The sequence below is a fragment of the Monodon monoceros genome, unplaced genomic scaffold, assembly GCF_005190385.1.
Source record: "Monodon monoceros isolate NGI ecotype Baffin Bay Population unplaced genomic scaffold, NGI_Narwhal_1 Super_Scaffold_1, whole genome shotgun sequence".
Taxonomy (NCBI): domain Eukaryota; kingdom Metazoa; phylum Chordata; class Mammalia; order Artiodactyla; family Monodontidae; genus Monodon; species Monodon monoceros.
Genome location: NW_021703765.1, coordinates 69519417 through 69546729, shown reverse-complemented (window position 1 = coordinate 69546729; position 27313 = coordinate 69519417). Strand labels below are relative to the sequence as shown.

At 47.0% G+C, this 27313-nt stretch overlaps 1 protein-coding gene and 1 non-coding gene across 5 annotated transcripts in view; one reads left to right on the top strand and one right to left on the bottom strand.

Moving 5' to 3' along the window:
- Positions 1 to 27313, bottom strand: part of ACACB (acetyl-CoA carboxylase beta) — a 186003-nt gene that overhangs the window by 113319 nt on the left and 45371 nt on the right. For 2 of the 4 annotated variants that reach the window (XM_029224990.1, XM_029224974.1), the window contains exons 2-13: positions 21589 to 21741; positions 15996 to 16128; positions 13856 to 13994; positions 10963 to 11072; positions 10667 to 10748; positions 9416 to 9514; positions 8309 to 8418; positions 8104 to 8214; positions 4945 to 5154; positions 4486 to 4656; positions 2102 to 2263; positions 88 to 251 (exon numbers count right to left, since the gene is read on the bottom strand). In XM_029224990.1, the coding sequence (XP_029080823.1) occupies positions 88 to 251; positions 2102 to 2263; positions 4486 to 4656; positions 4945 to 5154; positions 8104 to 8214; positions 8309 to 8418; positions 9416 to 9514; positions 10667 to 10748; positions 10963 to 11072; positions 13856 to 13994; positions 15996 to 16121 (1484 nt within the window). In that variant the 5' untranslated portion in view covers positions 16122 to 16128; positions 21589 to 21741. Of the gene's footprint in view, positions 1 to 87; positions 252 to 2101; positions 2264 to 4485; positions 4657 to 4944; positions 5155 to 8103; positions 8215 to 8308; positions 8419 to 9415; positions 9515 to 10666; positions 10749 to 10962; positions 11073 to 13855; positions 13995 to 15995; positions 16129 to 21588; positions 21742 to 27149; positions 27173 to 27313 lie in introns of those variants that run through there. The other 2 variants (XM_029224984.1, XM_029224967.1) reach the window with 2 other exon arrangements.
- On the top strand, positions 25344 to 25416 carry TRNAW-CCA. The gene has a single exon. It is a non-coding gene; the product is annotated as a tRNA-Trp (tRNA).

Sequence of the window (27313 nt, the reverse complement as noted above, 5' to 3'; positions counted from 1 at the left end):
GTGCTGCTACATCTGAAGCAGCAGGTTAATTTTTAGTTTCTCAAAGGGTGGGAGGGAGGGAAGGAAGGGAGGCAGGGAGATACTGACGAAATGGCCTCTTCCCGGTTCTCTCCCCAGGAGAAGCAGTGCCCAAACTGGGAATCGGCAAATTCATGTAAGCCTCCAGTGGCAGCCACGCTGAAATAGCCCCACACGTTCTTGCTGCTGCGGAAATTCAACTCCTGGACCGTCCCAGAGCTCGGCTTAAACCCCTGGAGCCCAGGCAGAAAAAGCAAAATGGAAGAAATAGTTACTCCAGATATATTTTCATCAGAATTAAATCCTAGGAAAACCCAAGAGCCCCGCCCCCCCACACCCAAGAGCTTAGCGTGATGAATAAAACACTGATACTTCTCACTAGGGGTGCAGGTGTTTCCAGGTGAGCATGTCACTGTGTGTCATTTTTACTTAGAAAAAAAAAAAAAAGTCAAAAAACCACCACCAAGTGGGACCGGTGATCACTGATGGAGCTGAGCGAAAGTACATACTGATTTTAAATGTTTGCCATTGTTGATAATAAAAAGTGTAAATAAAAGAGGAGTTGGCAGGATTTCCCTGGTGGTCCAGTGGTTAAGACTCCATGCTTCCACTGCAGGGGCCACGGGTTCAATCCCTGGTCAGGGAGCTAAGATCCCACATGCTGTGCAGCACAGCCAAAAAAAAAAAAAAAGAGGAGTTGGGTTTCCAATTCCAGATTATGAAAATTTCAGCAGGTAAGGAAATCCAGTGTTAGCCCTTGTTGATGCTAACACACACATAATTCCCTTTGAGGGGATGACCCATCCCCTTCTGAGTATAACTGTGGTAAAGGGGGGGGTGGGTTGGATCCTCTTGCTGGGATTAGAACACTTGAAGCTTGTGATGGAGGCATTCGTTTTGGCAGACATGCCTGGAGGCAAGAGATGGAAAGTTTCAGGTGCCTGGGCTATTTCTACACGTGATCCTCCATCCTCCCAGGCACCTGTGAACAAGGCATCAACCCTCTGAAAATTTCCCCTTTTGCTTGTCCACCATCAGAACTGACTGTTCGCCTGTAGCCAAAGATCCCAAACTAATACAGTCACCGTAGTTTAAAATTCTTTCATTAAAAAGGTGGGGGTGGGGTGAGAGGACTTCCCTGGTGGCGCAGTGGTTAAGAATCCGCCTGCCAATGCAGGGGACACGGGTTCGAGCCCTGGTCCGGGAAGATCCCACATGCCGCAGAGCAACTAAGCCCGTGCGCCACAACTACTAAGCCTGTGCTCTAGAGCCCATGTGCCACAACTACTGAAGCCCGCGAGCCTAGAGCCCATGCTCTGCAACAAGAGAAGCCACCACAATGAGAAGCCCGCGCACCGCAATGAAGAGTAGCCCCTGCTCTCCACAACTAGAGGAAGCCCAGGCACAGCAACGAAGATCCAATGCAGCCGAAAATAAATAAATAAATTTATTTACCAAAAAAAAAAAAGGTGGTGGTGGGGGGGTAAAAATAAAAAAACCCAAACCTCTCTTATCCCAAATTTCTTAAATGTAGTTATTAAACAACTAAATTGTGGTAGGTTATGGAGATTATGTGACCATCAACTGTCAGTAAGCATGTAAACTTGATAGATGCCAGCTGGTTGGTATCTTAAGGCACAAGTAGGAACAAGTCACATAGGGACTCCTTAGAATGAACCAGATTGTATGTTGCAGCAAAAAGTTCATGGGGCCAGAAATCCAAGGGCCTGTGCTCTAAACTTGCCTGTTTGTCCCAAAGATGGACGTGGTCTATAAAGTCCACCAGTGGGCCTTGGCCATGGCCTCACCAAGTCCCGGGTATGAAGGTGGTCACCCCAACCTCTCGAGCTGTAATGTGGGGTCACAATGCCCAGCGGCAGGGCTGTCATGTAACTGACATATGAAGGCATCTGCCTGGTACCTGGGACACATCACATGTGGATAAACTGTGGCATGTCCCTTCCCGCATCCCTGCGTCCTCGCCTATAAACTGTGAACCCGGATATCTCAACAGGCTAAGGTTCTGGGTCTGCCACACGCTGAGAGGTCGGAGATGGTGGAAACTCAGGGCCCTCAGACTTGCCTCATCTGGGTTTTCGCTGGTGATTCTGGCCGCAATGACGTGGCCTCGGGCGATGGGAGGGTTGGAAGGGGTCTCAAAAGAAATGGGCGTCACCCCCCATGGGGACTCTCCATACAGAAGCCGGATATCCTTCAGCCGGTGCAGAGGCACGCCCATGGCGATCTGAAATCAAGAAATCCGTCCCAAAAGAGGGTCAGTCCCCAAACGTGGAGGCCAGTGCTAGAGGCGATGCAGGTGGTGGTAGGGGGTGAATGATTTCGGATATACTGAGCTCCTCCTGTGCCCACCAGACCAGGCGACATGGTGGCAGGAGAGGCACGGAGAGAGAAAGACAGATGGCTTGACCCTGCCCGCAAGGAGTGAACTGTGTCGCTGGGAAAAGAAGCGACAGTCACAGAACAACATCGCGAGCATCAAATAAAAGTTACAGATCCTTAGCGCTGTGGAAGGAGTTGGGGAATGGTGGTGTACAGCTGCAGAGTCAAAGAAGGTTTTGTGAAGGACACAAGGAAAGCTGGGCTGGAGGACCGAGTGAAAAACAGACAGTGACGGACACCAGGTGAACCAAAAGATCAAACTGAATCTGCTGGGTCTTTGGATGTGACACACTAAAAGGGACCCAATGGCACCTGTGTAATATCCTGCCAAAGTGTTTAAGTGACTTCCAGCAGGAAGAAATGACCAGGCAAATTCAAATGGAGGGACATTCTGCCTGAACACTTCACAAATGTCAACATCCAGGACAAAAAAATAAGACTGGGGAACGGTTCCAGATTAAAGAGATTAGGAGACATGAAAATGGAAAGGGATGTATGGGTCCTGGATTGGATCCTGGACTTGAAAAACAAAGGACAGCAACAAATTATTGGGACAACAGGGAAAACTTTCATGTAGACAGTAAGTAACATTAGATAGGTAAGTGGAGGGTGTCAAAGCTCTATTTCTGGAGTGGGGCGATCCTATCACGGTATTATTCCCAGGAGGTTCTTATCTGAAAGAGTTAGAGGCAAAGTGGCATGAAGTTCAAGCCAAAACATCTCTCAAAAGGTTGAGCGAAGAAAAAACAAAAATTATACAAAAACACAAATAGAGAGAGAGGAAGCAAATGTGGTCAGATGCTAACAAGTGGTGGACCGAGGTGCAGGGTATGGGTGTTAATTGTATTATTTTTGCAACTTTTCTGAAATATTTCAAACTGAAAAAAATAAACAAAATTAAAAATGGAATAAAAACTCTGGGAGGATTTTTAAGAAATTAAAGTTAAATTCTAATTAAATCAAAGTAAAACTAATTAAATTAAATTTTCAGTTAATTAAATTTAATCAAAATTTAAATTTTTAAAAATTTAAAAGAAATTTTCAAGAAAGAAAGAAAGGGAGGAAGGAAGGAGATATTAGTTAAAAAATTAAAGAGTTTCTATTAATGCAAGAGTTCCTAACTCTGGGTGACATGTTCTTAGCAGGGGTGAGCCCAAGAGGGCAAACATTTGTTGTTGGGGGTGAAAATAATCTTACTCTTTCTATGTACAGGCAGACCTTGGAGATATTGGGGGTTCAATTCCGACCACCACAATAAAGAGAATATTGCAATAAAGCAAGTCACACAAATTTTTTGGATTCCCAGCACATATAAAAGTTCCATTTACACTATACTGTAGCCTATTAAGTGTGCGATAGCAGTATGTCTGAAAGAACAATGTGCGTACCTTAAATAAAAAATACTTTATTGCTAAAAAATGCTAATCATCACCTGAGCCTTCAGAGAGTCTTAATCTTTTTGCTAGTGGAGGGTTTGAAATATTGCAAGAATTAGCAAAATGTGACACAGACACGAAACAAGCAAATGCTGTTGGAAAAATGGCACCATTATAACTTGCTCAACACAGGTTGCCACAAAACTTCAATTTTGTAAAAAACAAAAAAACAAACAAAAAATGCAATAAAGCAAAGTGCAATGAAACAAGGTATGCCTGTATAACGCACAGCTATATCTACAGTATCCAAACCGATATACAGTATATCTGTGATATTAACATTTCATAGGGGAGAAATTAGGGGCGGAAATGTCTAACAGGGCTCCATGAGGAGGCTGTGATGATAAAAAGGTCTATGAATGGGTACTGGGGAGGTCTACAAATGCTCCCAAATTGTATAAAATAGATTTTTCCAGGGTGAAGGGCCATGGCTTTTGCCAGTTTCTCCAAGGGCTATATGGCCAGACGAAGGTGACAAACCACTGCATGGCTCTCCGTGCTACCCACACATTAAAACAGTCACTCCCCAGGACACCAGCCAAGAGACGAGCAGGGAGGTCTAATGTGAGCAGGACAGGGGATCCCCACTCTGGGCAGAAGAAGCCCCAGGGTTCGGAGCCCATTTCCTTGCCTGTAGCTGGGCGGCCGGCAGGTTGACATCGGCGATCATTTCTGTGCAGGGATGTTCCACCTGCAGGCGGGGATTCAGCTCCAAGAAGTGGAAGCTGCCATCCTGGCTGTAGAGGTATTCAACAGTCCCCGCACTCACGTAGCCCACGGTCTTGGCCAGGCGCACGGCACACTGCAGAGAGACGGAGGTGGGCGAGGGGCTTCCAGCGGTTTTCTCGGGGAAAACGTACTAGCTCCCTCACTAAAGGCAGGCTGAGGACCTGCTGTGTGTAAACTACCTTGGAACCTCTGAGATCGTACTCCAGTAACCCCGTGTGAGGCTGAAATCATCTCCACGATGGGCCCCCCCACGCCAATTGGTCTCCTCTTGGACACCCACCCCACTTTGGCAACTTGGACTCTTGAGAGCTCTTGATGGTTCTGAGCTGAGATGCCTCCCCCCGAACTCCCCAGAGCCCACCTGCTCCATGATCTCGAACACGGCTGGCGTGGCAATGGTGGCCGGCGCCTCCTCTATGATCTTCTGATGCCTCCGCTGGATGGAACAGTCGCGCCCAAACAAGGACACGGCGTTCCCATACTGGTCAGCGAGGAGCTGGACCTCCAGGTGATGGGCGTGCTGGGCCAGCTTCATGAGAAAGACTGGGGAGCCGGGGATCTCGCTCTGCACCTGGGGGGGACGGCAGGGTGGCTGGCTCCTCCCTGGGGAAGCAGGGCTGGAGCAGGAAGTTCTCCAAAGGGGGCGCAAAACGATGGCAGGGATGCCCGCGGTTTTGCCGATCTTTCAGTTTTACCTCCCTCAAAGACATTACATTCTCGTGGTTTTTAAGTCAAATATGTGAAAATACATAATGCAGAAACTGAAATTCTGCAACAACATCTCCTAAGGATAATATGCTGTTAAGAGTTGGGTACAAATTGGTTTTCTTCTATGCGTACAGAGAAAATGTTTCTTGAAACAAAAATAGAACCAAAACACACTACTCTGTAGGCTTCTCTTCCTCCCACTTAATTCACTCTCTCAGCCAGCTCTCCTCGGTGGAACCTACAGACCGACTTACTCCATACTTTTAACATCTGAAAGGCATTGTCTCATAGGCATGCTGTCCAGAGACCCTTAAAAATGAGGTAAAAATAAGTGTTCACATGGAATTATTTCTAAGACAAATTCTTTGTAAGAGCAAGTTGCAATAACACATGGGATGATCCCACCTATGCGAAAAATAATAAAACAGAATTATATGAAGGTCTATGTAAAAGTCTATACTACAGTAAAAGTACTGGAAAGAAACCCGGTGGCTAACAGGGGTTACATCTGAGAAGGGGCAAGGGGTTGAGAGGTGATGTTGCGAAAGGGACCTTTCCTTTTTTATTCGTAACGTATTACTGAATTGCCTGAATGTTGACACCGAGAATATTTTCATATTGAACTCATGTAATTAAAAAAAGGAAGCTTGGGGGAGGCTCTGCATGCAGTTGGGGAACAGGGGGGTATATGGGAACTCTGTCCTTTCCACTTAATTTTGCTGTGAATTAAAAACTACCCTAAAGAGTAAAGCCTGTTTTTTAAAAAAGAAAGAAAAAAGCTTTAAAATCTGTACAACCCCTAAATGCAAGGTAGGATCCAGGACTGGATCCTGAAACAGAAAGGGGATATTAGTGGGGAGAAGTGGGGTGATTCAAATCAAGTCTGGAGTTCACTTAACAGACATGGATTAATGAAATTAATCTCTTAGTTGTGACAATCATGGTACTGTTACAAAAGATGTTAACAACAGGGGAAAGGAGGTGAAGGGTAGATGGGGACTCTGTACTGCTGTTGCAACTTTCCCGAAAACATAAATTCTTCCCCCCCAAATACTCCCAAACCAGTACACCCCGATAGGGACATGTGGTAGTGAAACCACTACTTTATGTAATACTCACACATGGCCCACAGCTGTATAAACGGTAAACCTTTAGAGAACGCAATTTACTGGTATGTATTTGTCAGTGCATGTAAAGTACATGCTATTTAACTAAATCCTTCTTCCCCCACGGTCTTTACCCAAGAAAATAATTCAGAAGAAGGAAAAAAAGCTAAATATTATTTATAGTATTAAATACCATATTATACTATAGTGGAACTGTGCATAATAATGAAAATGGAAGCAAGCTTCACATTTCACAAAAAAGGAAATGTTTGATAAATAAGACCATGGCCACATAGGGAATGCTGTGCAATCGTCAGAATAACTATAAGGACTGGACAGGGTAAAACTGTTTATGATCCACAATTTGAAATTTTTTAAACGTAGAACAAAATATTGTGTAGGCCAAAGACAACTCTTTAAAATATACATGTGAATATTTTGTAATAACCTATAATAGGAAAGAATGTGAAAAAGAAGAGATATATATGTATAACTGAATCACTTCGCTGTACACCTGAAACGTCGTAAATCACTATACTTCAATAAAAAACTAAAAATTTAAAAAATAAAATAAATTAAATATACACGTGAGCAAGGTCTACAAGAAAGCCTAGAAATATTAAAATAGTTGGGTTAAGAACGGGAAGATTACCGGTATGAATTTTTATAAACATTGCCAACAATGGGCATAATGGGTTTTTCTTTAATCTATAGTTAGGTGACCTTTTAAAAAAATTTTTAATTGAAGTATAGTTGATTTACTATATCATGTATGTTTCAAGTGTACAGCACAGCAATTCAGTGTTTTTTGTGTTTTTTATTTTATTTTTGGCTGCGTTGGGTCTTCGTTGATGCGCACAGACTTTCTCTAGCTGTGGCGAGCGGGGGCTACTCGTTGTGGTGCGCGGGCTTCTCATTGCGGCAACCTCTATTGTTCTGGAGCACGGGCTCTAGGTGCACAGGCTTCAGTAGTTGTGGCGCACAGGCTTAGCTGCTCCGCGGCATGTGGGATCTTCCTGGACCAGGGCTTGAACCCGTGTCCCCTGCATTGGCAGGGGGATTCTTAACCACTGTGCCACCAGAGAAGCCTAACTCAGTTTTATATATACATTTTTTTCTTTTTCAGATTCTTTTCCCTTATAGGTTATTACATAATATTAAGTATAGTTCCCATGCTATACAGTAGGCCCTTGTTGGTTATCTATTTTATACGTAATAGTGTGTATATGTTAATCGCAGGCTCCTAATTTATCCCTTCCCCCACCCCCTGCGTATAATGTTTTAAAAGTGGAAAACCAGCTACAAATAAGTAAATATACGATTCGTTCAGACAATAAAAATCAATTGTCTAGAAATGTTAGAAATACTGAAACTGCTAAAATGTACAAACTATCCCATCTCTCGATAGACAAATATAGACACAAACAGATATTCTCACAGATACCTCTGAAATCCTTTAGAGACACACTGATTCATAGAATCAAACCATCTAAAGGAAATAGTGTACAGATCAACAAAAACCTTGGACTTCTGCGAGTAAAAATGTATACATTTGTTTTGCAACACAACACAGCAATATTGCAGCTCCCGCAAGTGTCCTCTTGATTGTGACACAATAATGTTAGTGGAAAGAATCTGGTGGCCACCAACTGAATAAACACAATTCCCAAAGACACATGGAAAAATACGCAGCACGAACAGCTCACTTGTCTGAAAAGTATTGGGAAGTCCTCAGCAGTCTCCACCTTCCGGATGCCTTTCCCTCCACCGCCTTCAGAAGCTTTGATCATCAAGGGAAAACCAATTTTTTCTGCTGCCTGGGGGCAAAGGACAAACAGACCACTTTAGAGGTTTCCGCTGCTACCAGGATGATGAGAAGGTTCTGGCACCTGACCCCCCAGGAGCGTTTACCTCCAAGCCCTCATCGACATCTTTCACGCAACCATCGTTGTAAATGTACTCTGGGACGCTGATCCTTTGCCCCTGCTGCAGACTCTCTTCTGTCCACTCCACCGTCAGACCTGGAGGGTCACAAAGAAAACTGAATCTTCCCCAAAAGAGCATAGACACGACACAGAAACACAGGGCCTCTTCCCACCAAAGCCACTCTAGACCTGGCCTCTGGACCAGCAGAATTCAGACACAGCCCTTCAGCTTCCTGCAGTGGATTTTAATTTCCTTAAGGACTGACTCAACCCTGAATGGGAAACCAAGCTTAAGAAAATTCAGACTGAGTCTACCAAGAACAGCCATATTAACCTGAATCCAAAAAAATCCCAACTCCAGCTCTACCCTATGGAGTCATTCGTATGTGAATCATTACTTTCCAAAACCCTGTGAAGATTAAAAAAAAAAAAAAAAACAGAAACAAACTTTTCATTCTAAAATTAAAATTCAATCTTTGGAGGAAAAAAATCAAACTGAATAAGAAACTCTTGAGATGTTTTTCCTGTTTATTTTTTTAATTTATCCTAGAAATTCCACTTTTAGGAATTTATCCTAAGGACGTGATTAAAATGGACATAGAGAGTTAGGTACAGGACTATCAAAGCTTTTAATATTTTCAAAATTAGAAAAAAATTCATCGGAAACAACCTAAATGTATAGCTATAGAGGATTGTTAAGTCAATTACAGTACATCTGTATAATATAGTCCTATGCAGGCATTTTAAATGTTGTAAAGTGTATTTACTGACATAGAAAGATTAGTGAGAAAAAACAAGTCACAAACTATTAAATGTAAGAGGTCTGGTTTTTTAAAGGATGTGCCTAGAAAAAAGGCTGGAACAATATAACAAATGATCAAAACCGGGTCAGTCGATTATAAAGGATTTCTATTTCTTTTTCTGTACTTCTCCTAGTTTCTAAGTTGTCTACAATGACATAGGACCACTTTCATGATCATTTAAAAATTTTTTAATGAAAGAATTAAAAAACTATACTCCTGTCACCCCCTCTGCTCACATTAGCAAGATTGGGCCCAGGAGTTCCCCCGAAGTGAGGTTCAGGGTGCCTTACCGCTTCCGCTCCAGGGCAGCGTTGGGATCTGCAGCGTCTGGGCCACGATGGTAGAGGCAATCTTGTCTCCTAGTGCCCACATGGCCTCGCTGGGAGGGCCTGAGGGATTGGGGCAAAGGGGAAGGCAGACTCAAGTCAGCCACAAGGCCCTGGAAGCCAGGTGCCAACCAGGTGCACAAAGAAAAGTCCCCAAGTCCCAGCTTCCAAGGATTTAACATCAAGTTGGGGAAGAAAAAATCTATTAGTCTGCTACTTTACCAGTCAACTTTCAATACATGTGGAATGTAAACATGATTTACAACCTAAGCTCTGTGGCCTATACAAAGTTCACTAGCAAAAAGCTAGACCATGGGGGCAAGCCAGCACCCCAAAACACTAGACCATGCAAACTTTTTCTATAACGAGCCATAAGCAATACATAAATGAATGGGCAGGGCCGTGTTTCAATAAAACTTTATTTACAAAAGCAGGCAGTAGGCCAGATTTGGCCTGGGCTGTAGGTGGCTGGCTCTGCGGCTGGACCATCAATCTCCAGAATTAAACATGAGAGATAATGAGAGTCCCATGTGACAGCCAATCAGAGGTCATGGACAAAGAATACATCAGCGAGCACAGGTCACCAGGCAGACCCTTAGGTGAATATCAGGTATTGACTTAGCACCAAGCTGCTTTATATGCGAGTCTGGGTTGTGGGCCCAGAGATAAGGAGCAGCAATAGGGATTTATTGGGGATGGTAAATGATTCCCATCACACGTAACAGATAGTGTAACTGAGCAAAGTTTACAAATTTCAAATCCAAATCCTGAAACAAACAGACGCCATAGACAATAAGTATCATTTTACCTAATAAGTAGTAGAGATGATAGGCTCTGGTCCCAGGGGGTGAGGGCATTCCAAAGGTCTGAGAACAGCCCAAGAAAAGGTGTGGCCTTATCAGAAAGGTTTCCAAACCTAGTTAGAAATCTGAACATGACTGGTATCTCAGTGCCAACAGGAACACCAGCAGAGGGTTCTGCTTGCCCGGCATTATTCTGCTGTGGTAACCACGGTAATGGCTCCTATTTCCCTGGGCTGGCTGACCTATCCACGTGACCTCCCACCCCTGGATTCATTTGCTCCTGACCATGAAAGTGTGATGTGGGGATATCAAACTGGTCCCCTCCTTATAGGGCTGTATTAAAGAGAATCTGACCCACCGAGCATCCCATCAACACCCCAATTCCCACGCATCTGATGGAGGCGCACTCTACCTAAGAAAGCAATCTCGTGCTTGTGCAGGAGCTCCGGAAGTTTGGGGTTTTCAGAAGCATGGCCCCAGCCAGCCCACACCGCCTGCAAACACAAAGAGGCATGAACAAAGGTCTTTCTTCAAGAACCCACCTACCATCACACCCCAGAAGCTCTTTGCTGGGTCACGTCAGCCCGGGATTTCAGGGTCTCCTAGGACCCAGCTCCTCCATCCCTTCCAAACTGTGGAATCAGGTTGCTCCAGAGCTCAGGGCATCACCCCCGCCGTGGGTAGACTGGGGTGTCCCATCTGACTTACCTGCACGGGGATCCTCTTGGCAATGTCCACAATCAGCTCCACGTTGGCATAATTGTTGTTGTTGGGCCCTCCTGGGACGGGGACGTACTGATCTGCCATCTTGATATACTCTGGGATTAAACAGGAGAGAAAAGAAAAGAAGGGCTGGGCTTCCCTGGTGGCGCAGTGGTTAAGAGTCCACTTGCTGATGCAGGGGACACGGGTTCGTGCCCCGGTCCGGGAGGATCCCACATGCTGTGGAGCGGCTGGGCCCGTGAGCCATGGCCTCTGAGCCTGCGCGTCTGGAGCACCGCAACGGGAGAGGCCACAACAGTGAGAGGCCCGCGTAACCGCAAAAAAAAAAAAAAAAAAAAAAAAGAAGCGCTGAGAGACTGAAGTCGAGGACAGAACATCTGCAGGATGCAACCCCGCACCACTACTGAAAGGATAACCATGAAGATTCTAGGGCAACAATGGACAAATGAATATGACAGCTCAAAGAAAAGTGAGTATGACTTTAATCATGTGAAAATATATGTGTATCTGGGGACTTCCCTGGCGGTCCATGGGTGTCTGGACAAGGCCTGGAAGGCAACAAAAAAGAAGGAAACAAGCTATCAAGATAGTCGGATCAGAGGTGCGTTTAAAAAATTCTTTTTTTTAAATTTTTGGCCTTGCCACATGGCTTGTGGGATCTCAGTTCCCCGACCAGGGACTGAACCCAGGCCACGGCAGTGAAAGCCTGGAATTCTAACCACTAGGCCACCAGGGAACTCCCTAAAAATTCTTCTTTAAGGTTTATTTTAATATTGTTTAGCCATTAAACAATACAATGTTTGTTTTTAATCATGGTAAAAAAAAAAAAAAAACAGGGCTTCCCTGGTGGCACAGTGGTTGAGAGTCCACCTGCCGATGCAGGGGACACGGGTTTGTGGCCCGGTCTGGGAGGATCCCACATGCCGCGGAGCGGCTGGGCCCGTGAGCCATGGCCGCTGAGCCTGCGCGTCCGGAACCTGTGTTCCGCAACGGGAGAGGCCACAACAGTGAGAGGCCCGCGTACCCCAAAACAACAAAACAAAACAAAAAAAACAACACATAACAAAATTTACCATCTAATCATTTTTGAAGTGTACAGCTCAGTACTGTCGAGTATTCACATTGTTGTGAAACAAATCTCCAGAACTTTTTCATCTCACGCATCTCAAACTCGATACCCATAAAATGACAATTCCCCATCCCCCTCCCCGAAGCCCCTGGCAACCACCATTCTACTTTCTGTCTCTATGAATCTGACTACTCTCGGTGTCCCATGTAAGTGGAATCATAGAGCATTTGACTGGCTTATTTCACTGAGCATAATGTCCTCAAGGTTCATCCCTGCTGTAACATGAGACAGGATTTCCTTCCTTTTCAAAGCTGAATACAATACAATGTTTTGATTTAAAAATATTCATGTTCTTTAAAACCAGAATCCCACTTCTAGAAATATGTTCTAAGAAAACACTCATCGACGAGGCCAAAGACTGATGTAAGAGGGTGTTCACGGGGCAGTGTTTTGAACTGTGAAAAGCTAGACTCAATCAAAAGTCGGGAGTTGGTACATCTGTACTATGAAATTCTTGAAGACCTGAAAAGAAATGATGTCGAACTTTATGTGCAGACTTGGAAAGAAACTCGAGAGCCATGCTTCCTTCCGGGCCCGCCGGCCTCTGATGTTTACCCAACACGTTGTGCTGGTGACTGGAGAGGTCCCAGAGATTATAAAGCGAGAAGTCAGACCATGACCCTCTCCTCACTGAATTTTACTATCATGTTGGAGAAGATAAACAAGAGACAGACATGATAACTACAGGGTGTGAACAGCACCGGGGCTCTCTGACAGGGCTGCCCCGGAGGACTATGGGACCCAAGTCGTGCGTGGAGGGGTGGAGACCTGCTGTACAAAGAGCTTCGGGGAAGCACTGCAAGCAGAAGGTCCAGAACATTCCAAGCCTCTGCAACAGGAAAGAGCGAGGCCAAAACTGATGAGGCCAGTGTGACTGGGCCCAGGGATGGATGTCTAGAGGCGGGAGATGGGGGTCCAGGAGGCCAGCAGGGGCCAAGTCATGTGGGCCTTAATTGGCCTGAGTGAGGTTCTGGAATTTTAGCCTGAGCACAATGGGAGACCCAACAGCCTAAGGCTGTGGACTCAGCCCAGGGTTTCAATCCCGCCTGCATCACCTACTGGTTGTATGACCCTGGGCAAGTGAGTTACACCCTCATGCCTCGATTATCTCATCTGTAAAATGGGGCTAACAAGGAAACCTGTCCTCACTGTAGTGAGCAAAAAGGAGGCCACGTCTGTGCAGAGCAGAGCCGAGGGCCTGAACTCTGGGGAGGCTCGGGGGGCTGAGATAGCTGGTGCTGGACACAGGAGGGGGCTGATGGGACCTGAGCTGTGTTTTTAAAAGATCTGTTTGGCTGCTGTGTGCAGGGTCTGTAAAGGGATACAATTGTTCAGGGAAAAAAGCAAATTGTCCAATAGTTATTAACAGGATGATCAATGGTAATAGACATGGAGAGGTAAAGAAATAGAAAAATGAAGGAATGATTGAAAAACAGTACATACAAGTGCAAGAAGAAAACATATGGAGGAAGAAACACCAACCTACTGTAAACGTTTCTCAAAGGCGAGATTTCCGCTTTGCATGTTAACCATTGGCATTTTTATAAGACATATGGGTCACTCTTGTTGTCAGCAGAAATTTTAATTAAATAAAGAAAGGGGAAATAAATACAAGCTCAGGAGAGGTAGCCTGCGATGCTGTTTGGGGTCCAGGATGGACTTGGCCCAGGTGGGGTGAAGGAGGTGAGCGCAGGTAAGGACGCGGGGACGTGGCAGAGGGGAAGAAAGTCAGGGCCCAAGTATCAATACCTGCGTTGGCTTTGAGGTCCTCGGGGGTTACCAAGACTACAAACCGGATGGCCCGCTCATTTCGGAACATCTCATAGGCCCACCTGCGGATGGAGCGCATACATTTCACGGCGGCGATACCATTGTTGGCGATGAGCACCTGGACAGGGGAAAACGAGGGAGGGGCCGAGTTGCACATCTACCTGTGCTGGAGGCCGAGTGCTACCCCAGGGTTCATCTCACCTCTGTGAGCCTCCCATGGCACCTCTTCGTAGTTCTATGGCACTCAGCCCAGCACAGAGCAGGTACTTAAAGTCTGCTGGATGCATGAATGGATGACCCAATGGATGGATGGTTGAATGGATGATGGGAGGATGGATGACCAGGTGGATGGACGGACGGATTAATGATTTTTGATTCCTCTGTTTGGCACCATCATGTTCATGTAACATTTTTTGAGCGTTTAGTATGTACCAAGCTACAGTACAGTGTATTTTACCAGCACCATTTCATTTCAACCTCACAACAGCCCTTTGAAAGAGGTTGTATTTGTATCACGATTTGGGGTTAAAGACACTAAAACCCAGAGGAGTTAAGGCACTTGCCCAAGATCAAACAGCTAGTAAGTGGCAGAGCTGGCACTCGTGGGCCCTCCACAGTATGACCTATGCTCTGAACTGTCCCCGGTGGCTGCTTCTGTGTCCAGAAGGTTAAAGGTCCCAGATTTGGGAAGGAAGAAAGGCAGTGAGGCTGGCTGTCCCCAGCAACAGAGGGGTCCTAGTTTCAGTTCTCACTGTGTTGTGAACTTGCTGTGTGGCCTTAGGCAGATCCCTTCCCACTCTGTGCTTCATCTTCATATGAGGAGCTCAGACTGGTAAACCTCCTGGTTTGGTCTCTATAAAACCAAGCTCTAGTTTTCTTGTTAAAAAAAAAAAAAATTAGGTGTATAGGTTCAAAGCTCCAACTTCTGTACCAAGTCCATAATTTTAAGGTCCTTCCATCTCTGACTAATCTTCATGATGGCCCTGAAGGACAAGTCCCACTGGAGATTTTGGATGTGATCGCCTCTATTTTACAGAAGGGAATGCGAGCCCAGACATCACATCTCGCGAGTGGCCACCGTAGTTTTTGCGTTCCTTTTCCCCTTTCAAAAATGCCTCCCATGAATGATGATAGAACGGCTGGGCTATGGCTTCCTCAACCTAATTATCAGATCAAGGCTTTGGGGCGGGTCGGGTGGGGGTCGTGTGGGTGTGTGCGTTTTCAGCCAGGGAGACTGGTGGCAGCCAGGTTGGGGGACCTATATGAGTCTCTGTGGCTCAATGCCGTACTTAGGATGCTGGGGTGAGGGCATGGGCTCTGGTTTCAAATTCCAGCTCTGCCACTGATTAGCTGTGAGACCCAGGCAAGCCACTTCCTCTGTCTGGGCCTCAGTTTCCTCATCTGTAAAGTAATACCCACTGACAACGCTGTGGGGTGGTTAAATGAGACCCAACAATGTAAGCAGTTAACAGGATGCCTGGCCCAGAGGAGACCCTCAGTCAATGGCAGCTGCCGCGATTGTTGTTGTTATCATCATTATCACCACCCTCGAATAAAATGGAAAAGCAAAAGGCTTTCAGTCAAACTGAGCTGGGTTCAAGTCCTGACTTCAGCACTTACTACCTACGTGACTTTGGACAACCAATGTCGGATCCCTGAGCTCTAGTTTCTCCGTGAATGCGACGGGAATGATCAAACAGCACGAGGTCAGGGCCTTTACCAGCTAGAACAGGAAACAGTGTGAAAAGCCTTCACAAACCACCAACTTTAGCTGTTTCCTTCCGTCCCTGTCATTCTAGTATCTGGGTCTGCTCTCCTGTAAGGAGCTATACCCCTCGAGAGGGCAGGGCTGGGTTTTAGGCTCCCCTCCTAGAAACCCAGAAAGCAGCCCCCTGCACGAAGGGTCTTTGCCTCCCCACCCTTCTCAGAGGCCCCAGTCTCCTCCTCTGTGACGTGGGGTCACGCACCTGTCACTTAAGCTGTCGTGAGGGTGAAAAGCTGATGAACCCCAGCGCCCAGCCCTTCACAAGCGCTCACAAAGGGGCAGGACTTTTTCTCTGCAGCCTGAGGCTGGTTGGCCCACCTCACCCCACACCGAGTGCCGGGATCCCATCTGTACCTTCTCGATGACCCGATCCCCCCCAAAGCGCACGACGAACTCGGCAGGGGAAGCCACAGTAAAGTCTCTGTGCAGGTCCGGCTTCTTCTGTTCTCGGCCTCTTCTCGCCAGGTGGAGTCCGGACATGCTGGGCCTGCCAGGGAACAGGACTGACGCGTGAGCAAGCAGGTCTGGGATGCTCGGGGAGGGGGTCGGGCACCCGGCAGCTATGAAATGCACATCCACAGAGAAGCTAAAGCCCACCAGACCCCTGCTGCTTTGCAGTCCCTCTCCGGGGAGCCTGAAACACTTTACGAGGAGACTCGAGAGGTCAGATCACAAATGAAGTAGGAACGACGCCCTGACCTGCTCCAAGCTGCACGATCAGATTTTTCATCTTAGAGTCATTCTTACTTTATACGCCCATAATTTAGGAGCTCAAATAATACAAAAAAGCTTAGAACAGGGGTGCAAGTTTATGATCAGGGAAGTTCCCACATTCTAATACTTTACACTTGTTAAACAGTTTGTAACTTTCATGTGCTTTTCTGTACACGTATATCAAATTTTTTGAAAAAACTGAAAACAAAAAAATGTATAACAAATAGAGGGTCCTTGCCCCATCCCCCTCTAGAACCCCACCCCAGAGGAAATCACGTTTGACTCTTTCTGGCATTTACACATCTCCACGGTTCTGAACAATATGTGTACATTACCTCGTGAGTCATCCATTTAAGACACCATCCATCTATGAACTTCTTATCTTGACAGATGTGGAATTAGTGCTCTTAAGCAGCCATCCCATCTGCTCCCCTTTCCCCAACCTCTCAATACAGGTATACTGCAATTTGGTAAATTCAGTATTTGGTGTTTTATGAGTCTGGGATCATTATTCACAGGTGAGGGGCTGTGGTATACCAGATGTTCCTTTTTTTTTTTTCCTGTAGTGATTTTTTTTCATTGATTTGGTTTTCCTTGTATCTGTCGCTAATTCATCTCACTCCTCAGCCTCTTAGTACACGTAAGATAATTGATCAGTTCCATTGTTTTCCATGGACCACATCATTCCTGAAGGCCTCGACTCTCCTTTCATCCAGACGCTGTTCTCTAAACCCCTAGGCAACCATCAACTGGGACTTCCCTTCACTGGCATCCTTAGGATTCCCTTTGCCTTTCCTTGGGGTTTGATCCTGAATGAGGGACCACATGGCTCCCTCTTTCTTGATGGACTCCCGTGTTTTGCTGGGGTATATCTGCCAGTAGTTTCATCCAGTTAAAAAGATGGTACAATGGCAGGACACATGACAATAACGCCCCCAACATGCCTGTCTTATCCTGGCTGCATAGGGTTCCCTTGCCACTATCACCTCGGAGACTCCTTTTGGCTCTCTTGGATCCCTTTTTTCTGTCCTCCATGTCTTGCTCCTCTTTGGTTTACTCTCTTGTTTCAATGGAAGACATCCTTCAGTAGCTTTCTAAGAAAAGGTGTTCAGGGGAGTAAACGTTTTGTGGCCTTGTATGTTCTAAAACTGTCTTCCTCTGCCATCACATTGGACCCGATCATTTGGCTGTGCATGGAATTCTAAGAGGGAAAACCTTCTCCTTTAGAATTTTGGAAGCCTTATGTCACTGTTGTTGTGGCTTCCAAGAATGCTAGAACCAGAGCCATGATGATCCTTGATCCTTTTGTAGGTGACCTGTTTTTTCATAACCAGAAGCTTATAGGATCTTCTCTTTGCCCCAGTATTCTACAATTTTAGGGGTGATTTTAGTGATGCGCTGAGGTGTGTGCCTACTTCCATCAGTAAGGCTGGGAAGCTGTCAGGCTCCTTCAATCTAGAAACTGAGGTCTGGGAATTTATCTTCAAATATGTCCTTGGTGGGCTTCCCTGGTGGCGCAGTGGTTGAGAGTCCGCCTGCCGATGCAGACGACACGGGTTCGTGCCCCGGTCCGGGAAGATCCCACATGCCGCGGAGGGGCTGGGCCCGTGAGCCATGGCCGCTGAGCCTGCGCGTCCGGAGCCTGTGCTCCGCAACAGGAGAGGCCACAACAGTGAGAAGCCCGCGTACCGGGAAAAAAAAAAAAATGTCCTTGGTGACTTCCCTGCCTCTTTTTTCTCCATTCTCTCCTATTACCTGGATGTTGAAATTCCTGGACTGCCCACTAGTTTATGTATTTTTCCCCTCTCCTATTTTCTCTCTCTTTTCTTCTACCTTCTGGGCGATTCCCTCAGCCTTATCTCCTAACTGTTCAGTGGAGTTTTTAACATCTAAGAGCTTGGTTTTGGTCTGTCAATATCCCCTTTTCTATACATCCTGTTCCTATGTGTATAATATCCTCCCTGCCCCCGATGAGGGTATTTATGATAGCTTCTCCAAGTTCTCTTCTCCTGATGTGTTTTCTGTTTCTCCCACGTTTCCTGTGTCCCCTTTGTTGGTATGTTTGGGGCCTGCCTTCCATCTTAGAAACTGCACCCAAATGTTTCATAAGCTATGGTTGCTTCCTCATGACCAAGAGCAGGAACTAGAGGGCTGATGAGAAGTACTGAGCATGCGCTGGGGTCACTAGACCCTGACCTCAATGCAGGGTGATCTGGGAGGACTGTGTGTTGGGGAACCCCAAGTATTTTTAGAGTCATCCTCCCTGGCTGGTCCAATTCCCCCAGTAAGGAAAAGTTTTGGGGTCTTCTGCCTGGAGGATAAAGGTTGGCCAGGAGCCTAGGGACCAGGGGGAAGTGGGAGAAGTGTTGGGACAGGTCTGGGGGGCAGGGCAGCTTTCAGGATTCAGCACGCACACAGCACCCATCCTCCGGTTTGGGACACTGGCTCCATAGTGCCCATCGGTCTCCAGCCCAAAGACCCTCTGCCTTTCCCTCTCCAGAGATCAAACCGCCTGCCTGCTACTGGGGTGGAAGTGGGAAGCTCCCAGCTACCTGGAGCAGATGGGGGGTCTGGGATTCTTTCACCCAATCCTTCTCATGTAGATGCTCCCAGACGTGGAGGCACCCAATCCCTGCGCCTTCTGGGGTACAGGTTCTCAGCTTCCCTCACTGCTGCCTTACGGCTCAGCCGTCTTGGTTCTGCTCAGCCAGTGGCTGCTTGTTCTTCTGCTTTTCTGGCTTCCAAAATGTTGCTGCTAACTTCCCCTCCTGTTCTTCCAGGGCTTGATGGGTTTCCAGCTCTTTAAGAATATCTCTGCTGGGCTTCCCTGGTGGCGCAGTGGTTGGGAGTCCGCCTGCCGATGCAGGGGACACGGGTTCGTGCCCCGGTCCGAGAAGATCCCACATGCCACGGAGCGGCTGGGCCCGTGAGCCATGGCCGCTGAGCCTGTGCTCCGCCACGGGAGAGGCCGCGACAGTGAGAGGCCCGCGTATGGAAGAAAAAAAAAAAAAGAAAATCTCTGCTGTCATTTGGTGGGGTTTTCACAGGTGCAGAATCAGGCATTCAGCCCACTCTCTCAACCCGGAAATGGGCTATTCAAGTAGGGAGATAGCCACCTGCCAAGCCACCTGCCAGGCATTAAGTTAGAGGTTCGCCACCCAGGGGTGCATCCAGCAACTGTGTCACCAGGCATTTTGGGAGGCTGGGGCTGAGTGGGTTTGGGGGGCCAAAAGTTTTGGTGAAGAACTGATAGACCCGGGACTTCCCTGGTGGTCCAGTGGCTAAGACTCCGTGCTCCCAATGCAGGGGGCCCGGGTTCGATCCCTAGTCAGGGAACTAGATCCCACATGCTGCAACTAGGAGTTCGCATCCTGCGACAAAAGATCCCACACGCGGCAACGAAGATCCCACGTGCCGCAACTAAGACCCGGCGCAGCCAAATAAATAAATAAATATTTGGGGAAAAAAAAAAAAAGAACTGATAGACCCTAAGGAACACTGCCAGCACGTCACTGGGAAAAGCAAAGCTGGAAGCCAATAAGCCACTGTAAGGAGAGAAAGCCCAGTTTACAGATGGGCAAACTGAGGTCCCGTCAGCCAAAGGGAATCACCCAGCAAGTCAGCGGGACTGGGGCTCTTTCCATCACACCAGGAAATGCTGGGTGTGGGCATTTTCTGTTGTATAAAGTCTATCCATGCAGGACAGTTCCCCGTGGGAAAAGCCTTCTACAAACCTGCAGTCTGTCCCCCTCACCCCCACCCCAACCCAAGCCCTGCCTATCAGAAATGAAAAAACGGACTTGTTGGCCAGGAAACAAAACCAGAAATGAATGACAGAAACCGATAATGATGCTATGCCACCACAGGATTTGTATTTTCAATTAAGACTGTCTCCGTTCAACAAGGCTTATGCATGTTGTCCGAAAGAACAAACAAATGAACAAATGATTTCCAGCCCCTGAACTGGCCTTCCTGCCTCCCACAAACTGCAAGCAGCTTTTCTTCTAAAACCTCCTAGGACTGAACTGCTGAAACGAAACAGGACTTAGCAAAGGACTCTGAAGGTCAATATCATCTTACAAATATGAACAGTGCTTTCATTATAATTACATTCCATTAACCAACAAGCAGTTCAGTTTGTTTTTAAGAACTTTCTTTCTTTCTTTCTTTCTTTTTTTTTTTTTTGCGGTACGCGGGCCTCTCACTGTTGTGATCTCTCCCGCTGCAGAGCACAGGCTCCGGACGCACAGGCTCAGAGGCACGTGGGATCTTCCCGGACCGGGGCACGAACTGGTGTCCCCTGCAACGGCAGGCGGACTCTCAACCACTGCGCCACCAGGGAAGCCCAAGAGCTTTATTTTCGTTATTTCTTTAGAAAACAGGCATTCGGCCTGAGGGCCATCGTTTGCAGACCCCTGATCTAGGGAAATAGATACCAAAATGTTAAGAGCAGCTTTCTCAAAGTGGTTGAATTATGGGTGGTTTCTGTTTTCTCCTCTTTGCCTATCTTTGTTAAATCTTCTGCCATGATATATTATTTTCAGTAAGAAGAAAAAGCTATTAACTTTGTAATAGGGATGCTGAAAGCCATGGTCATTTTGGTATCCATTCAGTAAGGCACTCAGTATCCTCCACTGTAAAATGAGGATAATAACATGTACCTCATTGGATTGAGAGGATTAAATAAGCTCATATCAATACATAGAAAGTAAAAGATGGCATCTGGCACACAGTAAACTCTATATTATTTCAATGCAGTGATTCCAGGAGGATCAGGGGCTACTGATCTCCCAATCTAACCAAGAACGGCATCAGGCCACTCCTCTGCCCATGGCCTCCTCCCCAACCATCCACCCTCCCCACTCTGTCCGTGGTCTTCCCCAACTGGCTGGCTTGATCCTGTGGCTTCAGAAAGTCTGAGACATCCCACTTTTATACACGCAACATTAAAACTCAGCAATTTGACCTAAAGAGCAACAAAGAAAAACTCAACCATTAGACAAACACCATTCTGTGGCCTGGGAAAAACCATTCACGGCGCCATTTTGACTTCAAAACTGGTGACACAGCCCCTCCACCAGAAGGGTCCCAAACCCATCCCAGCAAAGTACACGGGTGAACACACAATGCTGGTGTGGCTTTGCTTCAGTGGGGCCAGCCTGAGGCTAGTGGCAATTTTTATCTGTTTTTGATGAAGTTGGAGGCCAATCAACATTGGCTCTGGGGGACTGACCTTTGGCTGGTATTCGTTCCAAGGCAAGTGTGGAGGCTGAAATATTCCACGGTGACTGGAAGTGGCTTCAGGTGCGGTCAACTACACAACAGAGCTGTCAGCCAAACACCCAACACCATCAGCTGCCCAGGCATGAGACCAGGCAGGACTGCACTGGGAAGGAAGGAATAAACATCCTCAAATGTCACCATAGATTGGGCACAGGGGGGCTCCTCCCTGAATCCCCACAGCCTTATGCAGGGGAGACCATCATGTCCTGCTCACGATGAAGAAACGGAGGCTCAGAGGGGCCCACTGACCTCAAGTCACACAGCTGGCAAGTGGCAGAGCTGGGCTTCCAATCCAATTCTATCTGACCCCCAGGATCTAATTTCAAGGCACAAAGCTATCTGAGATAAATGGAAGTAACTCTGTGGTCTGGACTTTCAAAAACAAGCACTTAACATTTGAGAGACAATATGGTAATCCGGGGTTCTCAACTGGGTGCAACTTTGCTCCCTTGGGGACGCACAGCACTGTCGGCAGCCATTTTTGGTCATCACAGAGTGGAGTGTACTCCTGGCATCTAGTGGATAAAAAGCCCGGATGCCACTCAACACCCTGCAAAGCCCAGGACAGCCCTCAACAAAGAATTACAGGGCCCCAAATGTGAACAGTGCCACAAGTGAGAAAGCCCGGCAGACTAGAACCGTCCTCCCAGGCTTTGAATCCAAAATCTACTACTTATGACCTGTGTAATCTTGGGAAAGTTGCTTCAATATTCTGTGCCTTGCCTCCCTGATAGGATGTGAATATTTATAATATGAATAGGATCTGCCGCCTAGAGCACGTGTCCAGGGTTCACCACTGGGCCCGGCCTGCAGGAAAGAGCTTTAGCTGAGGTGCCTCTCTGCACGGGAGCCAGTATAAAAGCCCCAGTGTGAGGCCACCAGGCTAGGGCCCTGGCATTAACCAGCTCTTAAATCACTTACCCTACCATTTATTTCATAAAACAGGGATGGTCACTGCTCTGAGCTGATGCCCTGATGGAAGTAAAGGCCTTACTATTATCACCCAGCAAGTAAGCAAGAAAGGACATTGCATAGCCCAGGAAAGGTCGATAGCTTTGAACTCATCTTTGGACCCCCAGATAAGTGGACGCTTGGAAATTTCTCAGGCCAACTGCCCCCTCGGTGCCTCCAGAGATGGCCACTTTGGCTGGGCCAGGGGTCAGCAAACTAGGGCCCAAGGGCCAAATTCAGTCTGTCACCTGCTTCTGTACCTCCCACAAACTAATAAAGGTTTTTACATTTTTGAATGGTTGAAAAAGAATCGTACCTTGTGACATGTGCAAATTATATGAAATTCAAATTTCAGCGTCTGTAAATCATGACTGGAATACACTCAGGCCCATTCAATTACACATTGCCTGTGGGAGCTGGGGCAGTAAAAGGCAGGGCTGAGTAGATGTGACAGAGACCATACTGTCACAATGCCGAAAAGATTGATTATTTGGCTCTTTATGAAAAGTTTGCAGGGCTTCCCTGGTGGCGCAGTGGTTGAGAGTCCGCCTGCCAATGCAGGGGACGTGGGTTCGTGCCCTAGTCCGGGAAGATCCCACATGCCACTGAGTGGCTGGGCCCGTGAGCCATGGGCGCTGAGCCTGCGTGTCCGGAGCCTGTGCTCCGCAACGGGAGAGGCTACAACAGTGAGAGGCCCACGTAACGCAAAAAAAAAACAAAAACTTTGCAGACTTTGGTTTTTCAAAAGCCCCTCAGGAAATTCTAATGTGTATGACATAGGAGTGAGACTACCCACAGATCAACAACCAACATTTCAACATGGGCAGCGGGCCTCGGTCCTGAGCAGGATTCCCTCGGCAGTGACATCATAACGGGATATTGTGGGGCTCACTGAAGACCAGACTCTTCTGCCTTCCGGTCCTCAACTTTATTTCATCCCAACAGAGACTCAAGTCTCTTCTTGAGCTGTCCTCCAACCACTCCGACCCACATTCACTTCTCTGTTTTCTGAACTCTGGCCCTGTTTGCACACCAAGGAATGCTGGCCAGCACTTGGGACCTTGCCTTCCTATTATTTCTGGTTCCTTAGTAGATGGTCCAGGCCTCCAGGACAGGATCCCAAATGCCTCTTAACTGCATAGGCCTCTTTTGCAATAGAATTCTGTCATCACTGTTATCACTTGTGCAAATGTTTGTGCTGACTCAGGACCGCACCCACGGCCCTGAGTGCGAGGCATAAGAACCCCTGGAAAGGCCAATTAGAATCAGCCCCATTGACAGAGGAGGAAACCGGGGTTCAAAGGGTTGATGGCACTTTTCAAGGCTACAGAGCTCAGCGGCAGAGTGCGGCTGTCTATCTCCATCTTTTTAGCGACTTTAAGCTAAGAGAGGAGCCATGCAGTGACCCAATAAAGCATCTTCATATTATTATATATACAGTGATCACATGGTCTGAACTTGCCGGGACAATTCCAATTTCATGCAAGTTCATTCTTTTGGATTACAGTGGTTTGTGTGTCGGGGCTTCCCTGGTGGAGCAGCAGTTAAGAATCCGCCTACCCATGCAGGGGACATGGGTTCAAGCCCGGCCTGGGAAGACCCCACATGCCGCAGAGCAACTAAGCCCACGAGCCACAACTACTGAGCCCACGCGCCACAACTACTGAAGCCCATGCGTCTAGAGACTGTTCTCTGCAACAGAAGAGAAGCCGCCGCAATGAGAAGCCCGCGCACCACAACGAAGAGCAGCCCCCCCACCGCAACTAGAGAGAGCCCACGTGTGACAACAAAGGCCCAATGCAGCCAAAAATAAATAAATGAAAATAAATTTTAAAAAATAAAGTGGTTTGTGAAAGCTATTCTTTTGGATTAAAGTGTACAATTAAATGTGATTCAAGAGTTATAGGTTAAACTTTTTGTGTTAATAGTTTTATAGATCAGAAAAAATGTATCCTTTGTAGACCACGTGGCCTGCTTTCGTTCCTGTAAGACTTGAGGGTTTTGGCCAGATGGGTTAGATTAAGGCTCCAGATGTGGAAGGAATGTGACTACCATGCTCCACAAAAAACTTAGTGCACAAGAATGACTGTGATTCAAATCTGGGACCCCTATCCTTCTGTGGGCCCTTTGCTCAGACATGCTCTGAGCACTCCAAGGAGGGTGCCCCTGAAGGCTCTGTTAGTCTCCTCTGCGGAAAAACCAAAAACACTGGAGGGTCAGCCTCCCTCCTGGTGGGCTGGCCACACATCTGGGTCTCTTGCCCTCTCTGAACCCTGCATCCGAGAAACTAAACAACCACTGAGGCCCTTCTGGCTCTAAGAGTCTTCACTTCCCTGGCACGCTCACCAGCCACAGTAACTAGTTACCAGTCGAGTCCTTTAGTCTTCTGACTAGTCCAACATTAGGAAGGGCTTACATTTTGAAAGAGTCTATTCAAGCACATTATGCATTAAAACCTGGCTGCCCATGAAGAGCCCTTTGGGCAAGAGCCTGAGCGGAATCCCCGTTACGCTATCACCAGCACTGACACCCTCAGTTTCCTCATCTGTAAAATGGAGATGACAGCACCCACTGAGTGTCCCATGGTGCTGTCGTAAATATGGCATGAGATCACACGTGCAAAGTGTTCAGCCTGGCATCCTGAAAGCACCCCATGAAGGGTAGCAGTTAATTACTGTTGCCCCCATGGGCCTTGAATTTGAATTACTAAGAAAACACCTGCTTCCCCCATTAGATCAAGAGTTCCTAGGGACTTCCCTGGTGGTCCAGTGGTTAAGACTCCATGCTCCCAATGCAGGGGGCCCAGGTTCGATCCCTGGTCGGGGAACTAAGATCCCACATGCCACAACTAGAGAGGCCCGCGCGCTGCAAAAACGAGCCCACAAGCCACAAAAAAAGAGCCCACAAGCTGCAACAAAGACCCAGCACAGCCAAAATAAATAAATTAAAAAAAAAAAAAAAAAAAAAGAGTTCCTAAAAGGCAGAGGTCATGTTTCCCAAACAGTTCTGTGTCCCTTTCTGGTTCCAGATGCAGGCCTTACACTCAGGAGATAGTCAGGTAATGTTTATGGACCAGATGGATACATCCTGGGAAAAGAACAAATGATAGGGAGAGGCTTAGCTACAAGGCTGTTCTTCACTGTGTTAGTTATAATAACAAAAAGGGAGAAAGAGCCCAAATATCCACTCTCTGTAGGAGACTGTTTATCAATTTTAAAGTGTATCCATTTAAAGGAACACTATGGACCCCTAGAATGCACCATGTGGAACAAGCGTTGGCAAATGCTTTCTGTAAAGGACCAGACAGTAAATACTTTAGGTTTTGGAGTCCATTCAGTCTCTATTCCACTACTAAATACTGCCCTTGAAGCACAAAAGCAGCCATAGATGATACATAACGTGGCTATGTTTCAGTAAAACCTTATTTGTAGACATTGAAATCTGAACTTCATGTAATTTTCACATCTCACTAAATAGTAGCCTTCTTTTGAATTTTTTCAACTGTCTTTTTTCTTTTTCTTTTTCCGCCGTGCCGCGCTGCTTGCAGGATCTTAGTTCCCTGACCAGGAATTGAACTCAGGCTGCTACAGTGAAAGCGTCCTAACTGCTGGACCGCCAGGGAATTCCCTGATTTTTTTTCAACCATTTAAAAGTTAAAAACTGGGACTTCCCTGGTGGCGCAGTGGTTAAGAATCCACCCGCCAATGCAGCGGACACGGGTTCAATCCCTAGTCCGGGAAGATCCCCCATGCCGTGGAGCAGCTAAGCCCCTGCGCCCAACTACCGAGCCTACGTTCTAGAGCCTGCGAGCCACAACTACTGAGCCTGCGCGCCTAGAGCCCGTGCTCTGCAACAAAGATAAGCTGCCGCAATGCGAAGCCCGCGCACCACAATGAAGAGTAGCTCCACTCGCAGCAACTAGAGAGAAAAACCTGCGCGAAGCAACAAAGACCCAGCACAGCCAAAAAACATATAAATAAGTAAGTAAGTTACAAACTATTCTTTGCTTGCAGGCCACACAAAAACAGGCTGTGGGCCACAGTGAGCTGAGTCCACTGGTAGACTACTTAATGCCCAGTGAAAGAGCAAGTTACAACATAGTATGTTCTGTATGATTCGAGTTCATAAATTAAAGCATACCTGCACCAAAAATAAAAAAAGGCTGAAAGACTATACAGCAGCTGTTTATAAAGATCAAATGGAGGAGAGGGGTATGGGTGAGTTTGTTCTTCCTTTTTGCTTATCTATAATTTTCTGAATTTTCAACAACAAACACAGTTAGCAACACTTCGGTAACCTTAAAAAATGCAATAAAATGAAGACAAAAAAAAAAAAGAAATGAAATGAAGCAGAGCTAAGAAGGGCTCAGGCACAGAAATGCCTACACTTAAACTGCTCAGAAAATAACCGTAAGTGGGATGCCTGCCCAAGGGTACGTGGATTCGCCCCGGGCTTCACGATCACCAGGCTTCAAAACGACCTGCCATCAGGCAACCATCACCTTTATCGAGGCTAAGGGGAGGAGGAGGGGGAAAGCGCGGGCCCAGCCAGCCAGCCAACCTTGAGGCACCTGTGCGCTCCCGAGAGGACTTCTCCAATCAACATCACTGCCAAATCTGGCAACCACCTGCACCGTCAAGACCAGCTAGAGTTTGTGAGGCAGGCTCCATCTCCCCAGCTGCCAAACTGAAGCCGGCCTTTCTTCGGCTGGGGGCGGGGAGTGG